This window comes from Syzygium oleosum, unplaced genomic scaffold, assembly GCF_021117445.2.
Source record: "Syzygium oleosum isolate NSW1041296 unplaced genomic scaffold, Sole_v2.1 Sole_v2.23, whole genome shotgun sequence".
Classification (NCBI taxonomy): Eukaryota; Viridiplantae; Streptophyta; class Magnoliopsida; order Myrtales; family Myrtaceae; genus Syzygium; species Syzygium oleosum.
The window spans coordinates 433701-452750 of NW_026607507.1; the positions used below are offsets into that span (position 1 = coordinate 433701).

The window sequence follows — 19050 nt, forward strand, 5'->3', positions numbered from 1 at the left end:
GTTTTGAAATTTTTTCTTTTTTGCTTATTTTTATTTTTTTCCGGCACCTAAAAAAATTAAATTTCGCTCAAAGTGGGTGGCCACAGATATTCTAAGCAATTCTGTGAAGTTTTGAAATTTTTTATTTTTTATATTTTTCGGCACCTAAAAAAATTAAAATTTCGCTCAAAGTGGATGGCCACATGTATTCTAAGCCATTCTGTGAAGTTTTAAAATTTTTGATTTTTTGCTTTTTTTTATTTTTTTAAGGCACCTAAAAAAATAAAATTTCGCTCAAAGTGGGTGGCCACAGGTATTTTAAGCCATTCTGTGAAGTTTTGAAATTTTATCTTTTTTGCTTATTTTTATTTTTTTTGCATCTAAAAAAATTAAATTTCGCTCAAAGTGGGTGGCCACAAGTATTTTAAGCCATTCTGTGAAGTTTTGAAATTTTTTATTTTTTTATTTTTTTCGGCAGCTAAAAAAATTTAAATTTCGCTCAAAGTGGATGGTCACATGTATTCTGAGTCATTTTGTGAAGTTTTGAAATTTTTAATTTTTTTCGGCACCTAAAAAAAATTAAATTTCGCTCAAAGTGGGTGGCCATAGGTATTCTAAGCCATTTTATGAAATTTTGAAATTTTTGATTTTTTGATTTTTTTCGGCACCTAAAAAAATTTAAATTTCGCTCAAAGTGGGTAGCCATAGATTCTAAACCATTCTGTGAAGTTTTGAAATTTTTTATTTTTTGCTTTTTTTTCCCACCTCAAAGATCGTGACTTCCAGATGAACAAGTGTTTTGAAGAAAGAGTTCTCTCGGAAATGATTCTCATTTTTGGTCTAGAAATAAAAAACCTACTTTTTTTTTGTTCTGATTTCTAGTTCAGAATCGGTTTTGGAACAAAAAGTTGTTCCAAAAATAGAAAAATGGAATTGCGTTACCAAACGGGTTTCTGGTCCAAAGCTATTTCTGGAACAGAAAACCAGTTTTGGACAGAACCAGAATGGTTATCATGCCTAGACCTGTTAAACGGGTGGGTCGGGTCGGGTTTGGGTCGGGTCATAAATGGTCCGACCCAAATTGACCCATTAACCCGTTTATGACCCATTTATTCGTAGTGTAAATATCTCGACCCATACCCGACCCGACCCATACCCAACTCATACCCGACCCGACCCATATTGCTAAAACACTTTTATATTTAACCTAATCTAGGAATACTTGTTTCTTATGATTTTTTTTTAAATTATACTGCTAAAACATTTTATGCAATACAAAGCTAGTGAAAATTTTTTATAATTTTTTTTAAAATTGAGGTTCTGTTTGTTTTACGAAAAATGAGACATTTCTAGAAAATATTTTCCATAAAGTCATTATCTAAGAAAATAAAAAAAAATTAATATTTTTTTTATTTTTTAAATCGAATTTTTAATTTTTAATTATTTTTATTTTTAATTTAATTTTTTTCTTTTTCCTTTATTTTTGGCAGATCGCCGGTCGCCGGCCAGGCGAGGACGAGCTTGCCGGAGGCCGGCGAAGCTCGTTCTCGCTGATCTGGCGAGGCCGAGGCCTCGCCGGCCTCAGATGAGGCTCCAGCCTCGCCGATCTGGCGAGACTCGAGCTCGCCCGAGGCTGGCGAGCTCGAGCTTCGCCGGCCTCGGCCGAGGCTCCACCTCGCTAGATCCAGCGAGGTAGATCTCGCCCGAGGCCGGCGAGCTCGAGTCTCGCCAGACGGCGAGGCCGGAGCCTCGCCACAGTCGGGCCGAGGCCGGAGCCTCGCCGGATCGGCGAGCCTCGAGGTCGCCGTAATCCAGGCGAGGCTCGAGGCTCGCCAGATCGGCGAGGCTCGAGCTTTGCCGGGAGGCCGGCGAGCTCGAGCTTCGCCGGCCTCCGGCGAGGTCGTCCCGCCCCGGTGGTCGGTCGCCGTGGCCGACCACCGGCCGGAATAAAAAAAAAAAAGAAAAAGAAAGAAGAGAAAAGAAAAAAGAAAAAATAAAAAATAAAAGAAAAAGATAAAAATAATTAAATTTCGATTTTTTTTAAACATCTTTATAAAGAGGGAGAGAGTGTGTGGATGGGTCTAGTGGGTGGGTTGGACATGGGTTCCAAACTCAACCCATTTAGACCCATTTATCTTTAAGCTTTAAAATTTAAAACCCATTTAAGATTGACTCTTTAAAATTAAAGTGATCTATATATGAGTTTAAGACCCATTTTGACACCTCTAATCATGCCCTACCTATAACTCTCTCGGAACTGTATCGGGTTCGGGTCGGATTTGTGTGGTTTGAGTTTCAGGACGGGTCACGGAAACACAAAAACTTAATGTTCAGATCGGGTATAAATGAAAAATCGACCCAAACCGAGCCGTCGGCACCCCTAATTTTTAACATGAAAATTATCAAAACAGTCCTAAACTTATTGTAATTGTGCCAATTCAGTCATAAACCTTTTTTTTGTGCCAATTCAGTCTTAAACCTTTTGCATTTGTGTCAATTCAGTTCATCCGGCCAATTTTGGCCAGTTTTTTTAGTGTATTAAAGAATTTTGTGCCATTTGTTACGACGAGTTTATTCGATTTCAACTTATGGAGTTTGTTTTGATGGATTTGGGGAACTCCCATCTAATGATTATTGAAGCATTGTGATCCTCCTCAAGGTTCACCTCACATTTTACATGCTGAATGGTTTAATTTTCACATATAAACTCTATATGCAAGATTATAAGGGGTCTTGTTTTCCTCCATTTCTCGTCGTCGGAAGAAATCTCTCACAATGCCTTTGCTTGGTTGATTACAAATATGGCTATCACCCAATTTTTTAGGGAGGTTTGCATGTATGTTTATATATATAATCAACCAGTAAGTGGGATGGCAGAAATGGAGGAAAATGCAATTGTAATGAGGGGTGTAAAAAAACGAAAACCACCCAGAACAAAAAATATTTCAGATAATTTAGGGTAGGGTCTTGTTACGGTTCGGCCGGAAAGTTAAGAAATGATTATTGTAACAGTTTGGGTCATAAACCCAAAAACCAAACCGAAACACTATAACTCTCTCGGAACTGTATCGGGTTCGGGTCGGATTTGTGTGGTTTGAGTTTCAGGACGGATCACGGAAACACAAAAACTTAATGTTCAGATCGGGTATAAATGAAAAATCGACCCAAACCGAGCCGTCGGCACCCCTAATTTTTAACACGAAAATTACAAAAACAGTCCTAAACTTATTGTAATTGTGTCAATTCAGTCATAAACCTTTTTTTTGTGCCAATTCAGTCTTAAACCTTTTGCATTTGTGTCAATTCAGTTCATCCGGCCAATTTTGGTCAGGCGGCGCTGACGTGGACGTAGGGCGGCCAACCGGCTAACGCTAACGTGGCAAATTTTAATATTTTTATTTTTATTTTTCTAATTTTTTTATTATTTTTTTATTTTTCTTTTCTTTTATTTTTTCTTTCCTTTTCTTTTTCCCTTTTTTTTTCATCTTCATCTTCAACCTCTGGTCGGTCGCCGAACCGAGGTCAACCCCGCCGATTGATGGGGAGGCCAACCTCACCAGCGACGGCGAGGCTTGTCCTCGCTGGCAACTGGCGAGGTCGGCCTCGCCCGCCCTTGGCGAGGTTCGACCTCGCCGTTGCAGGCGAGTTTGAGCTTGGCGAGGTCTGCCTCGCTGGTTGCTGGCGAGGGTCAACCTTGCCAGTTGACGGCAAGGTCGGCCTCACCCGCCTCTTGCGAGGCCAGTTGCCGGTGAGTTCGAACTTGCCAGATCTGGCGAGGTCGAGCCTCGCTAGGGGCTAGACGAGGCCAACCTCGCCAGTTGCCAACGAGGTCGGTCTCACTAGCAGCCAGCAGGACCAACCTCGCAGGCGACCGGCCAGAGGTTGAAGATGAAAATAAAAAGGGAAAAAGAAAAGGAAAGGAAAAAATAAAAAAATTCAAAAAATAATATAAAAAATAATATAAAAAAATCGTCACGTCAGCATTGGTCGGCGTTCATGTCAGCGCCGCCCGGATGGACTGAATTAGCACAAATGTAAAAGGTTTGAATTGACACAAAAAAAAGATTTAGGATCGAATTGACACAATTATAATAAATTTAGAACTGTTTTAGTAATTTTCCCAATCTTTAACATTAGTTCGACGAATCATTACTCTCACGCATACTAAATAAAACAATGATTCACTTTTTAAAAGTAATTACGCATAAGCAAACAATAGTGAAAGCTACAAAATTTCAGTAAAATAATTGCTATTAATAAAAACTTTCCAATCACATCAACCTCGTATTAGTGCTGTTTACTTTGGCCAATGGAGATGCCACTTGACAGTATCTTTCAGCATAGAGTTCACGTCCCCTGGCGATTATGAGAGAGAGTCCCAAGAAACTCGTCTACCTTTCTTTCATATTTTACATGCAATCATTCAAGCTCGGAACTATTTTTATACTCTGAATCGAATTAGACAAATTTGAATATTCCAATGATCGCCGAACTGAATAGTCAACGAATCTGCAGGTCGAATCTTGTCCCGACTTCCAACCTCGAACGTTGTTCATGTTTTATATGTTTAGCAAAAAGTTAAAAGAGTGTCCATGACGACGAATCAGTTATCCAATACGGAGATGGGTGATCTCCCACTGGCAATCATCAGCCTTGCCGTCCTTCTGGGAAGACCCGTTAGCTGGATTTTTACTTCGTTGGACTCGCTTCACTCCCTTTGAAAAGCCTGGAGCTCGAGCCTCTCTCGCTTGCAAACAGCGCAGTCTCGATCGCCGGAACGAATTAGGCCATGGCTTCGAAGCTGGGAGCAGTCGCAATAGTGCTAGCAGTCATGGCCGTCGTCCTAGCTCTGAACCCACCGACCCATCTCCTCCGCCCGCCTCCCGTCCCAGGAGCCCACGACTGCCTCCACGCTTCCAAGGTGGTGCCGGTCGGCGGAGCGCACGGGCCCGAGAGCCTCACCTTCGACCCCAGCGGCGGAGGCCCATATGCCGGCGTCGCCGACGGCCAGATCCTGAAGTGGGAGGGCGACGAGCGAGGGTGGGTCAACTTCGCTTTCACTTCTTCTCAGAGGTACGACGTTAAATCGCTGTTATGCTCGTGCTGCACTTGGTTTTTCTTTTTCCACTTTTTATTTTTAAGATAAAGAAAAGATTTTGCTCTTCATTGTCGGCATGTTTGATCATTATTCAGATGCGAAAACTAGATTAACCACATTTTACAAATCACGTGTCACGTATGTTGGACTCTCTACAAAACATAGTATACAGACTCGTATTATTTTTGTCCAATAAGTGATTCAGTCCATCAGATCAATGTGACACCATATGTGCTTTTCAGCTTTGGTGCATATTTCCTTCAATCCAAGAAACAAATGCTGTTAATAAGGCGTTCATTAGATTGGATTGATGACCTTTTCTCTAGTTGAATAGAGTCTTGATCAAGTTGCTATCAGATTAGACTCTCTGGAGAGATCAATCGTATTGGAACAACAGAGAAGATTAGCTTGGCGCTGCACAAGGATGACCCGTAAATGGTTCCAACCATATTAGCCATCATCGAATTCTGACTTGGTTGAGTGCTTGTTCCTTTTTGTTTCATGGTAACTTGCATTACATTTGAGAGGCCCCAACACGGGAGGTTCCGCTGCTGCTGCTAATTTCTCTAGGAAGTCTTAAATTGATCCGCTTTGGTGAAAATCCATAACGTTTGGACAGCGCACAGGAGTGTTGACATTCCTAATTCGAGAAGTTGTTGGGGCTACCGAACAAAAATTAACTTTAGGGTGCAAATGATAACCATTCTGTTTCAGAAATAATTCCTTGAACAAAAATAGATTTTTCTATTTCTGTTTCCAGGACGAGTTTCTGAGAAAAGAAACCCGTTTGATAACAATCAAAATTTTCTATTTCTGGAACAGAAACCCGTTTAATAACAGCATAAAATTTCTATTTCTTGGAACAGAAACTCGTTTGATAGTAACACAAATTTCTATTTCTCGGAACAGAAATCCATTTTTTTAGAACCCCTTTTAGGGTTTTTTAGGGGTTAAAACCCTCATTAAATCCGTAAATTAAGGGGTCTTCAAAAATATCATTTGGGCACCTCAAAAAATTTAAATTTCACTCAAAGCGAGTGGCCACGGGTATTCTAAGCCATCTTGTGAAGTTTTGAAATTTTTTATTTTTTGATTTTTTTTGAAAAATTCGCCAAATTTCTTATTTTCCCGAAATCTGACTTTTTTTATTTTCTGGAATTTTTTATGAATTTTTCTGGAAATTTTCAATTTTTATGGATTTTTTGAATTTTTTTTGAGATTTTTAGAAATTTTCTGGATTTTCTAAATTTTTTTAATGAAATTTCTGAATGTTTTGATTTTTTTTCTGATTTTTTCTGAATTTTCTAATTTTTTTTTACCGTTTTTCTAATTTTTTTTAGAATTTTTTGTATTTTCCCTTCGGGAATGAACCGGACCGAACCGGTTCGAATCGGTCTGATCAGGTCAAACCGGAACCAAATTTAGGAAGATATGTGTTTTGAAGAGAGAAGACAGGTTCTTTTAGAAATGGTTTTCATTTCTCGTCCAGAAATAGAAAACTTACATTTTTTTTGTTCTGATTTTTTTTCCAAAACCAGTTCTGGACAGAAACAGAATGATTATCATTCGCGCCCTTAATGTCAGCACTCATCCATTATATTTCCAGCAGTATTGTGCTTCCTTTTGCATATTTTGCACGGAAAGTCACCAACTTGGTGTTGTGCTACTAGGAAGGAATGCACCCGCCCATTTGCACCGGAGTTGGAGCATGTTTGTGGAAGGCCTCTAGGACTACGTTTCGATAAGAAAACTGGAGATCTCTACATTGCAGATGCGTACTTCGGGCTTATGGTGGTGGGTCCAGATGGTGGTTTGGCCACTCTGGTGGCCAATCAAGCTGAAGGCGAACCCTTCCGGTTCACCAATGATCTGGATATCGATGAGAGCGAAGATGTGATTTACTTCACAGACTCGAGCACAACTTACCACAGAAGGTACGTAAGACAGACAGCATCAATACTAAGAAAAAGATGTCTAGCTATCGATGGGTCCTGTATTCATTATAATGTGGGACAGTTCAACACGATTACTGTCTTTATTGATTTTTACGTGGTTAGGACGTGGAAACAAGATAACCAATTGTTTCTTGAAAGTTATTCGTATCAGTTTCACGGTCCAATTACTCTCTATTGATTTTCAGTGTCATCATCACACCTCCACTGCAGCACCCAACTTCTTTTTCTTATGATGACTGAATAATCAATACTCTAATCTGTTCTCAATGATGTCTATCGATGCCTATAAGAAGCTACTTATCGCTGCTAATTTGTGTTTCCAGACAATTCCTGAATGCATTTCTAAGTGGAAATAGAACTGGCCGGCTAATGAAGTATGATAAGTCGAGCAAGGGACTAAAAGTCCTATTGCGAGGGCTCGCTTTTCCCAATGGAGTAGCATTGAGCAAAGACGGTTTGTTCCTGCTGGTGGCGGAAAGCGCTACCGGCCGAATCTTGAGGCTTTGGCTTAAGGGCCCTAATGCAGGAAAGTTTGACATCTTTGCTGATTTGCCCGGTTACCCAGACAACATCAAGAGGAACTCTAGAGGCGAGTTCTGGGTCGCCTTGCATGCCAAGAAAGGACCGGTGCTGAGGTTCCTTCTTTCCAATTCTCTAATTGGGAATTTTGCTCTAAGACTGCCGATTAGCCTCCAAAAGCTGCACTTGCTGCTTGTGGGAGGGAAAGCTGAAGCGACCGCTGTAAAGCTGGGCAAGGAGGGAGAAATTCTGGAAGTAGTGGAAGACAAGGAGGGGAAGACCGTGCAGTTCATCAGTGAAGTTGAAGAGAGGGATAACAAGTTGTGGATCGGGTCAGTGATGAGGCCTTTTATCGGTATTTACGACTTGAATTGAGCTACATATTCTCTAGAGTTGCAAAATCGATCCATGTCATGATCTCCTCCAACTAAAGCGTATGTCGTGTGCACAATATACTCCTTTTCATTGTCGATTCAACCAAGAAACAAAGCGGGTAGTCCCTTTTTTTTCCTCTCTCTATCGATTTAGTTGCGTCGAAGTTGTTTTTTGCGTCATCTGTAAGCGTTTAATACATCGAGCATCCTAGTTAGATTTGCAATGGTTGTACCAAAGAACATGGAACTAATTCTTAGGAAGCTAGGCTTGGTTACCGAGTTTATGCAAGTGGTTGGATGTGTGAAACCCACCAAACCTTCCCTCGCAGAAGTTGCAGTCCGTTTACATGGCGAGCTCCTCAATGGAATCGTTCACGTAGGTCGGCATCCATCACCAGCTACTTACGAGCTATCCATTGCTTTGTCAATACAAAAAGATTAGCTACTCAGCAGTAGTTGTTCATATAAAAGTTCAGATCTCACGATCATCAGTTAATGGCTCACGTGAATTATTAACAAGAACAACGCCATGTATGGTCACTATTTGAGGATGTCAAATTTTCTTTTCCTCCTCGCATTGAATGTCCAAATCGACAATGCAAAACGCATACATAAAACGTTTCAGGACATAACAACGATCCTATCACCGGGTGTGCTACCAAGTTCACGGTTCATATTATATGACCAAGATGTTATAGCCTATAGGGTGCATGACTAGAGAATGATTTTTCTAAAATTTTTTCCTTTTTCTAAGTAAAACCTACTTTCTCCGTAACTACTTAAGTCTTGACTCTCATCATATCTGCCAGCTTTTAAAAAGGATTGAATATATGTGTGTGTGTGTATATAATATGGGGGTTACAAATTCAAATTCTCGAAGGAGATTGATCACAAAAATACAAGGCACTCGGACTCCAAAGAACGTAGAGAGAGGACAAATTAGTGGGTAGACATGTGATAAGGACTTTGTGGCCAGTTCTTCTGACCTAGCCCACAAATTGTTGATATAATAGTGGACAGTAATTGACATTTATACAACTGACAAGACATACAACGCCGCCTTCTAAGGAAAAAAAGAAGTTAGAAGTTGGGACATGAATTTTAAAAGAATTTTGTCCACAAATATCTCCATCCCAATAAAGAAAGTGGGCCATTTTCAAGGTACTGTCCTTTCCACATGCTCTCTAGTTTTCGTTGCAATTCATTTGATTTCAACTTATGGAGCTTGTTGATGGATTTTCAAGAAAATTATTCAAAAAGTCGTAAATCTATTATATAGCGATTAATTAATTCTAAGCCTTTTAATTATATCAATTTAATCCTAAACCTTTTGACAACTCAACTTATCAATTTAATTATAAACCTTTTAACTGTGCCAATTTAATCCTAAACATTTTAATAATTTATCGATTTAATCATAAACCTTTTAATTATGTCAATTTAATCCTATACCTTTTGATGACTAGTCATAAACCTTTTTACAATTTGCTAATTTAGTCATTCCTATCATTTTTTGTTAGAAATCGCTGACGTATGCCGGCAGTTTTACGTGGCACGGTTGCCCACATATATCTTCTAACAATATTCATTGGGCATTGCTATTTTCACTCCTTATATGACCAAATTCACCCAATTTACACTAAAAAAACAAAATAGCCCTCGATCATTCAATTACAAAGTGATGGCCCATCGCTTCTTCCTTTTTCTCTCTATTTTTCTATTTCTATTTAGGATCTAGTTGCCATAATAAAGTATTTCACATGTTTTGTTTTTTTAGTGTATTAAAGAATTTTAGTGCATTCCTAGATATTCCTATAACGTTTTATATGCTCCGTGTAAAAGTATCTCACCAATAGTAAGAAAAATAAACAAATTCTTTGATATAGATAAAAACTTAAAAGTCTCTTTTTCATCATGGATTTTATAATAACTTATCTATTCTCTGTTTCTCTTATTTTAAAAGCTCACTTTCTTGGTGAATTTTTTATTTTTAATTTCATTAGCCTAAAATATGTATCAAGTCTCTTTACTAACTACATTAAAGAATTTGTCTGTTTTCCTTTCTGCTGGCGAGGTATTTTTTGCGAAAAGCATGTAAGATGTTACATAAATATCTAGGACACACTTAAAATATCATGCACGGGAAGACATCATGATATATTTTCATAAACATTCTATTAATTTTTGTTAATCCAAAATAATGAGATTTTATTGGCATTTTGAAAAAACCCATTTTATGCAATGTTTTGATTTATTAGATTTCATCTTTAAAGTTTCTCGTTGGAGAATGTAATTGTGATTTTATTTTGGAAAATCTTTAAAGAATTTTTTTTCTTCATTTGATCATCCAATTATATACACACACAAATACGGGATTGGATAGTGATATGCACAGCAAAAGTGAAAATTTATAAGAAAATGATTGTGCTAAAAAATTGTTTATGTTAAATTATTTCTAGATTCTACTTGATAATTTATCCATAAATTTGAATGACAATGTAGAAACGAACTAGGATTCTTAAAAATTTCTGTTTTCAACAAAACTAATTTTTATGGAAGTAAAGTCCAACAATTAAAAAATATAGTGCCTATTAATATACATTTGGAATTGAATCCAACAATTAAATCCTAGATAGAAACAGAAAAACTAGAAAAAAAAAAAGGAAAGTAAATAAATTTGGGACCGCTACTTTAAATTGCAATTGAATGATTGACGGCGATTTTGTCGATTTGATAAAAGTTAGGTAGATTTAGTTATACAGAGGATGGAAACAGTGTCTCCCTATTAATTTCGCCCATCACACTATCTCTCTTTATTATAGAGTGAACCCACATCATCCTTTGATCTAATGTTCGACGTCCGATTCTTATAAAGGTCGTGCCTTTCCCAAATATGAATAATAACCGGTCTAATACTAAGTAATTGGACAAAATGGTATTTGGAATGGTCCGCACAAACGCCATCAGGAGCCATAAATTCCTCATTTCCTCATTGATTTTAAATTTATACGGTAATCATAGGGATTCCCGACACAGCTCGGTCACTCATTTTATAAGGCACTGACATCCAAACACCACGTACCATCGTGTCGTTCGTCGCTCGCCATCTTTCAGAGTGGCGAGAAGACATCCGAGGAGATCATATACGGGCCATGGATATGAAGCACAAGCTCTCCTTCTTCTTAGCGGCGACAGCCGTCGTCGTCTCCGTCCTCTTCGCCGTCGCCCCGATAGCCCCCGAAGTCGGGGCGGTCGATGGCCTTGAGCTGGTTCCGATGGACGGCGGCGCGATCGGGCCGGAGAGCTTCGCGTTTGATCCGCGAGGGGAGGGCCCGTACACCGGCGTGTCGGACGGGCGGATCGTGAAGTGGGCAGCGGGGGAGCGCCGCTGGGTCGATTTCGCTTTCGCTTCTCCGAGCAGGTACGCGCGATCCATGTTAAACCGTGAGCTCGTCTGCATGTTTTTGGCTTAGGGTTGATTAGCTTGTGCGCCGCCGGCGACCTCCGGTAGATGTTCTGGTGAACAGTGAAACGATGAGAGAGAGAGAGAGAGAGAGAGAGAGAGGGTGGGATGCGGTCGTCGTTGACGATTCCATCGAGGTTGGCGCACGTCGCACGAAAAGGTGTAGCTAATTAATAATTATCGTGAATTATTTTCTCTTCACACACAAAGCCAAAAATATGAATTGAGTAATTCATTTTCCATTAAATAAAATTTTGACCTAATTTATTGTTTTCTCCTTTGGGCCAGCAGCTTGTGATCCCGCCGCTTTCGCATTTGGCATTACTAACCCATTTCGGTAATCCTAGGAAGCGAGGGATTGGCATGCTAAGGAAGAAAGTTTGACAAGATCATAGTTCTGAAGTTCAAAACACTAAGGGCTGTTTGGCAAGTTACCAAAGAATAAAAATTTATGTTCTTTTGCTCCCAATTTGGGAACAGAAATTTGTTTGTTAAATTTTTTGTTCCCAAACATAAATTTGCAAAAAATTATTTCCAGAATCAGTTTTGGAACAGAATTAAAAAGCAAAAAAAAAAAAAGTAATTTCCTGATTCTGAGAATAATTTTTCCATTTCTGATTCTTCTTAATTTTCTTCTTCCTTCTTGATTTGTTCTTCTTCCTTCTTGGTTTGTTCTTCTTCTTCTTCCTGGCTTGCCGCCGGCCATCGGCAATCGGCCACAGGTCAGGGTCGGTGAAGCGTTGCGGCCACGATGGCGAGGCCTCGCCCAGCCATGGCGAGGCCTCGCCCAGCCATGGCGAGGCTCGACCTTGCCGTTGCGACCCATCTCCCTCGATTGGGTCGCGACGATGAGGGCCGCGACGCTCTTGCCGGCCCTTGCCTGTGGCTGGTCGCCGGCGCTAGCTACCGGCCATGGCCAAGGAAAGGAAGGGAAATAAAGAAATAAAAATAAAGAAATACTAAAAAATTCAAAATATTATTAAAAATTTATTAATAAAAAGAAATTTTGTGTAGTTACCAAACGCATTTCTATTCTTTTTCTATTCCAATAATAGAAATTTTTTGCAGTTACCAAACGCCTTCAAATGCTTAGAAATTGTTTCCGGATACGGAATAAAAAAGAATCATTTCTGAGCATAATCAGTTCTCTGACACATAATCATTGTCATGCGCACCCTAGGTGCATCACGAGTCGTATTTTCCATCATTCGTGTAGTTTATGGTAATTGGAAAAATCAGCGAAGCTTGTCCACACGCCACTTCGCCCCCTAATTAATCCTAGATAATAATAGAAAATTTGTACGCGGGACAGATTGATTGATTGTACATTCTTTATATAATTACCCCGAGGGTAGTTTAAATAACAAGTTTGAGAGTCGGCACTTTGGTTATTAGGCCTTTCGGAATTGGCGTGTTGGTCTATGTGAGTGAGTTCCTTTCTTTGTTTGATCGTCGGATGTTAGAAACGAAAACCTAACAAGCAACTACGTTTGACTTGTCTTTATTGCGTTTGGTGAGATTAGAACAAAAGGTATTGTTAAATCGTCCTTAGCCGGCAAGGGGATATTAACTAATCTAATCAGCTAAAACCTTGAAGTTTGAGTGTAGTTCTTCACACGTAGATATTAAAGTTAATCTCTTAACAGCAAGCCGTTTAACATCTTGATCTCCCGTCATCTGACATACAACCTCTCATCGATTCAGTCCCCTTAGAAGAGTACGATCCAGGAACGGAGGATCACATTCGATTTCATTGCTAATCAAGTGTCTCGGTTTCTTCTTATATTTGCAGAGACGTGTGCGAGAAGGGCCACGAGCATCAAGAGATGGAACACGTTTGTGGACGTCCGTTGGGGCTAGGGTTCAACCCGAGAACGAGCCGTCTCTACATTGCCGATGCTTACATGGGCTTGCTTGTCGTCAGCCCTGGCGGCGGGTTGGCCACGGCGGTCGCTACGCAGGCAGATGGTGTTTCTTTTCGGTTCACCAACAGCTTGGACATTGATCCACTCAGTGGAGCTGTGTACTTAACCGATAGCAGCTCGCAGTACCAACGAAGGTACGTGTACACTATATAACATCGTTTGCCTTTCTCATGCATGAACATACTGCATGTACGTAATGGACCGTACGTGACGCGCACTGTATGGTGAAAAGAAAATATGTATTGTGGGAGAGAAAGTATATACATGTTCTTCGGGTGAAATGCATTTCATGGAGATGCCATCAACATAACAATGCAGGAACTATATTCCTCTAATATTGAGCGGGGATCGAACGGGAAGGCTAATGAAGTACGACCCGGAAAGCAATCACGTGACGACAATCCTGAACAATCTCTCGTTCCCCAACGGAGTGGCCCTAGCTGAAAACGGCGACTTCGTCCTAGTCGCCGAGACAAGCACCTGCAGAATCCTCAGGTACTGGCTCAAACCGTCCCAGAAAGCAGGGAAGGTCGAGATTTTCGCCCAGCTCCCCGGTTTTCCTGATAACATCAGGAGGAGCCCCAGAGGGGGCTACTGGGTGGGGATCTTTTCGAAAAGGAACAAGATCTTCGGGCTGGTTTTATCGTCTTCCTGGATGGGGAAGTTCTTGCTCGGGCTACCGATCGACGTGATGAAGATCCACGGGCTGTACACGAGCTGGAGAGGGAGAGGCATGGGAGTGAGGTTGAGCGAGGAGGGTGAGGTGGTGGAGATCTTGGAGGAGAGAGTGGGGAATCAGTGGAGGTCGATCAGTGAAGTTGAGGAACGAGATGGAGGGTTTTGGATCGGGTCTGTGAATCTGCCGTTTGCAGGCTTTTATAAGGCCAAAAATTGATAAACGGGAAGGGGTGAAAGATAAAAAAAGTTTCTGGAATGTAATAAGGATTTTGTTTTTTTGTTTTTTTGTTTGAATGAGCACGGGATTTGATAGGTGGCACGATTAATTCCAACATTTTATAACTTCTGTTTTTTCTGATCTTCAGCAGGGAAGCAATAAATACTGACAGCCCATTTAATTTTGGAAGATGTGGGCTCATGATTGGAGAAAAATAATCAGAAATGGTGATTTCCCATAACTTTGTATTTAGCATTCAAATTTTTAATTAAGGTGATCTTGATCTATTTGCCTTTTATTGTTCAATCAAAATTTCTAGCTAGTTTATATGTTTACATGTTTTAACTTCTAGCTAGGTTGTTTGAAATACAAACCGGTGCTCAGACGCACACATTGTGTTATTCTTGTACGAGGAAAAGCTTAAGTGATTTTATTAATAAAATGGATGGAGTGAGCCATTATAGTGCAGTCTAATGCAATGGGCGATTTGAGTCGACTTCAAAAAAATGAGATAGATATTGTTTTTCCTATTCTAAAAGTTTAAAATGTAGGAAGAAGACGTTATTTATTATTTAAATATTTTAGTACTAAGCGTGAAATTATTTAATTGGAGAGGTAAATGATGCATGAAAAGATTTGAACTCAGGACCTCTGGCTCTGATATTATGTGAAATTTTGTGGAACCACTATCAATTATTTAAAAAGCAAATGAAAGCATAATTTATTATTTAAATATTTTAACAGAGATGATTTTTTGTTATGCGTTTTTCTACGTGTCAATGTGCCTTAAGTGCGCATTTTTGAACTATGTATCATGACAATTTATGTAACGGTTATGATGAAATAGAGGAATTCAAGTTGCGGGCGCGACGAAAGATCGATCCTCCGACCGCACGATTGCCGGGCCCTCATCGGAGAAGCAGTCGTTGTAACTTGTAAACGAGAAACACCAATCAGCAGTACTCCGGATGTTGAAAGGGAGGACAGGTGTCCGACAGCGTGGGCCCTTGATCAATGACCGATTTCGCATCCCGAAAAGGGTTCAAATTCTATGGAAGGAAGGATATGAATGACACTGGGCCCTCATCCAAAATTGATCCCCTTCCTTTTGCTTTGGGAGGTAAAAGTGACAGCAAAATGTTCCACATCTCCATCGGTTCTAAAGCTTTAGGCGGTATTCGGTGGTCCGGACATTTTTATTGGATAGAGTAAAGATATGATAGGATTTGAAATGTCTTATACAACGTTGGATAATGTCGGGATATAAAATGAATACAGATAAATATTATCCAAATGAGAGTTTAAATTACATGGACAGGTTCACTCGACTCGTCTCTCTCTAGCATGGTCAGTGATGAAGGAAGACGAGACACTACAAATCATCATCATTGTCCTCCAGTAATGGCAGGAGGTTAATGATTCCACATCTAGTATGCGCTGCTGCATTTCTCTGTTTTTCTCATTTTGATTGCTCAATCTTCCTTCTTCGCAGGTCGCTTTGTGGATTATTACTCTGAAATCAATACTTGAGTCCTCTACGACATAATCAAGTCCTTTGTTGCCTCCTGAAATTCTTCTTCGAAACAGAGTTGAACAGATTATTACCCAAAATTAAAAATCAAAGGAAAAAAAAAAACTCTCAACTTTGTTACCTCGAGAACTTGTTGACATTGTAAAAATGAGTACTAAACACCCAAAAAGTCCCAACAAACAAAACTAGATTTCGATTTCGATGACCCATCATCACCAAATTAAATGGGTCGTAAAGACAAACCCTCCTTAGTGAGTCCGTCAATTTAACCTATTACTGCCATCTTTTTACTAAGATCGAAGCAAAAGCTGAGTATGATTAAAAACAAAATTAGTGTTCATCGAAACTCTCGATGACGGCATTAGAAAATTTGTACAAATAGAATGTGGCCATTTGCCAGGAAAAAAGAAAATTGAAACTTGTTGGAGGAAATCAACGCTTTGGATGGCTGTCCGAGACGAAGCTAGAAGTAGCATCTAAGGTGAAGGCAGTCGGGATCGCGAGCAGTGGTGGCAAGCCGACGGCGAGAAGATAGATCGACCGAGAGGTGTAGACCTGGCGAGGACGACTTCGAGCGGTAAACTGTGAAGCGAGTCCACGGAACTTTTCTCCTTTTTTTTCTCAATTTTTTCATATTAGATATCGCATCCATCTTTATTCTACCCCTAGTTGGGATTTTTTTTATCTGAATTATATCCCGATTATATCTGGACATATCCGAATCTAGTGTTCTCCCAACGGGCTTCCGCCAATCCATTCAAATACATGTCTGCCTTAGGATTTCCCGGGCTCCAATCATCGGGATTGCCTGAAATTAAGGTGATTTAGGATCCACTCAACTTGGTGATGTGGACCTGCCATTGGTCCACCCAACGTCTCCTTTTCGCGGCTCCCAAACCACAAATTCCCCAACGCTGGGCCACGCACCCACCCTCCCTCCGCCTCTCGCGCTATTTTCTGGGCCTCATGATTTCTTGTGCTGATGCATGCAATCATTTCGGCTGTTTCTCTAAGATTAATGATCGTGTACTGAGAATGACCTTTTGACAAACATCTAAAATGCCACTACATTTGCACAAGCCAGGTGGAGAGCGATCCAAGAATTTGTGGGGGAACGGAACGGAACCGAACCCTCTCCCTTATCCGACGAAAGAGCCGTAAGGAAAAGGAAGGAGCGGGTGTCGCCATCTCGTCCGGCCCGCTCCATTCCTACCGAACATGCCACCACATTCGCTATCACGCCACGCCGGCCTGCACCGTCGCTTTTGGTTAACTACAACCATGTAACGTTGAGAACTCACACGTCCTCTAAGCTGACGGACTTGTCTGTATTGCTATTGCTTCGATGGAACCCAAAAAAATCCGAGTAATCATCATTTGGCCTTTCCTCTTGGCTAACTCCATTCACGAAGAAACCTGCCATAGCCATCTCCACCACTGTATTTTGGAATCGAGCAGAAGATACAAAATAGCTTGGCTTTTTCCTTTATTAAATTATTCGAGACATGAGACTCTCGGAGTTGCGAAATTATAAATTTAAAAAAGGGTTAATACTACGAAAAATCCCAAACCGGTACACCCGTGACAATTTTACTCAAAACTAATTTTTTGATCACCAAAAACCCCAAGCTGGTACACCTGTGACAATTTTACCCTGCGTTTGAAATTTTACTGTTAAATTACTTTGTTAAATGACACCAGGTAGTTGACGGATATACTAGTTTTGGATTTTACCCTCTATTTATCATAGGTGTACCGGTTTGTGATTTTTTTTTTTTGAATTAATCCAATTTAATTGAAATTAACGGATGGTAAATTTGTCACAAATATACCAATTTAGGGTTTATTGTAATCAAAAAATTAATTTGGTGCAAAATTATCACAATTATATTAATTTAAAATTTTTAATAATTAAAAAATTAATTTAAAATAAATTTATTATAAATATATCGATGTGAAATTTTTCGTGATATTAACTTTTTAAAAAATAGCTCATCTTTTGCAACGACATTTTCCCACGAAGGGTCAAAAGTTGTCGGAAGGTGACGGAAGCATCTGACTCGTTTACTGCAAAACCCGATGATTGAATCGTGGGGGAAGAAGGGATGACCACCCATGTCGCGGGCCCTACTTCCCTCGAAATTTGGCTACTATGTCCTCAATACCACCGTGCACCAGGGCTTCGGAACTGTTTTTAAAGTTAAAGAGTTAATATCGCGAAAAATTTCAAATTGATATATTGATCACGAAAAATTTTAAATTAATATATTTGTGATAAATTTATTCTTCATTAATTTTTATTAAATTTTACTTTTAAATTACTGAGTTAAATGACACGTGAGATTGATGGGTATACCAGTTTGAAGTTACGATGTACTAGTTTGTGAATTTTCGTGATATTAATTCAATTTAACGGAAACTAATGAATGGTAAATTTATCATAAATGTATCCGTTTGGAGATAATTTTTGGATAAATTTATCATAAGTGTACCCGTTTGAGGTTTTTTATGATATTAATTCTATGTATCTCCTTCCACACATAGCACATCTCTCACCGTGCCGATGAGCAGTTAGCTTCTTCAACGATCTATATCAACGGTGTTAGGTATGAGATTTGAAAGAAAGAAGTAGGGCCGCCTGTGAACCTGATATCTATCTACATTTAAATAATTGATATAGTTGACCAAACAAAATAATTGATATAAATTGGCCCCAAAAAAAAAAAAATTGACCTAAAAGAGTTTGCTGACAGGGATGGTCACCACCTTGTGATCTTCCACGTCATCGACTCCCCCGCATTCCTGGTTTTGCCCTTGGCCTCTCGCAGCCACACGGAGACCTCTCTCTCTACTTTGATTTGTGACGTGACATGTCAACGGATCATGTCCCTGCCTATTTCATTTTTAATTATTATCGGGTTTTATTTTTTCCATGGATGCTGCGGAGCTATTCAAAGAAAATCTTATCGCATAATCATTGGAGCTATATTCAAAGAAAATCTCATCGCATAATCATCTTATAACAGGAGCCCTTTGAATGATAGGCTAGAGAAACTTCGCACGGAACTTATGTGGATTAATGCCAAAAAGAAGTTAGTGTCGGGACACTTGTTAAATAACCGATTGAAAAAAATATTAGAATCTTTAACGTAAAGGACTTCTATTCCGACAACGGTTGAAAATACATTATTTCTTAATTTCGAGCGCATTTATTTCACGAAAATGAATGATTTAAAAAATATATTTTTTAAAAATGATCGATCGTATCTCTTATAAATAAAAGAATGCACGAAAAATATTTTCATCATTTC

At 39.6% G+C, this 19050-nt stretch overlaps 2 protein-coding genes across 2 annotated transcripts; both read left to right on the top strand.

Annotated features, from left to right (window-relative positions):
- Window positions 1-4684: 4684 nt before the first annotated feature.
- On the top strand, window positions 4685-8583 carry LOC130134713 (protein STRICTOSIDINE SYNTHASE-LIKE 10-like). Its single transcript, XM_056302337.1, has 3 exons — window positions 4685-5052; window positions 6748-7011; window positions 7356-8583. The coding sequence occupies exons 1-3, from the start codon at window positions 4769-4771 to the stop codon at window positions 7924-7926; spliced, it is 1119 nt and encodes a 372-aa protein (XP_056158312.1). The 5' UTR covers window positions 4685-4768; the 3' UTR covers window positions 7927-8583.
- A 2309-nt stretch (window positions 8584-10892) lies between these two features.
- On the top strand, window positions 10893-14333 carry LOC115665942 (protein STRICTOSIDINE SYNTHASE-LIKE 2). Its single transcript, XM_030587760.2, has 3 exons — window positions 10893-11346; window positions 13181-13447; window positions 13632-14333. Exons 1-3 carry the CDS (start codon window positions 11078-11080, stop codon window positions 14206-14208), a joined length of 1113 nt encoding a protein of 370 aa, XP_030443620.2. The 5' UTR covers window positions 10893-11077; the 3' UTR covers window positions 14209-14333.
- Window positions 14334-19050: the final 4717 nt, after the last annotated feature.

Bases quoted from the DNA above. Each gene is read 5' to 3' on its own strand.
- LOC130134713 (XM_056302337.1), top strand. From the start codon at position 4,769: ATGGCTTCGAAGCTGGGAGCAGTCGCAATAGTGCTAGCAGTCATGGCC. The intron at 5,053-6,747 runs GTACGACGTTAA...TTGTGCTACTAG, and splicing joins GCTTTCACTTCTTCTCAGAG to GAAGGAATGCACCCGCCCAT. The intron at 7,012-7,355 runs GTACGTAAGACA...TTGTGTTTCCAG, and splicing joins AGCACAACTTACCACAGAAG to ACAATTCCTGAATGCATTTC.
- LOC115665942 (XM_030587760.2), top strand. From the start codon at position 11,078: ATGGATATGAAGCACAAGCTCTCCTTCTTCTTAGCGGCGACAGCCGTC. The intron at 11,347-13,180 runs GTACGCGCGATC...TTATATTTGCAG, and splicing joins GCTTTCGCTTCTCCGAGCAG to AGACGTGTGCGAGAAGGGCC. The intron at 13,448-13,631 runs GTACGTGTACAC...ATAACAATGCAG, and splicing joins AGCTCGCAGTACCAACGAAG to GAACTATATTCCTCTAATAT.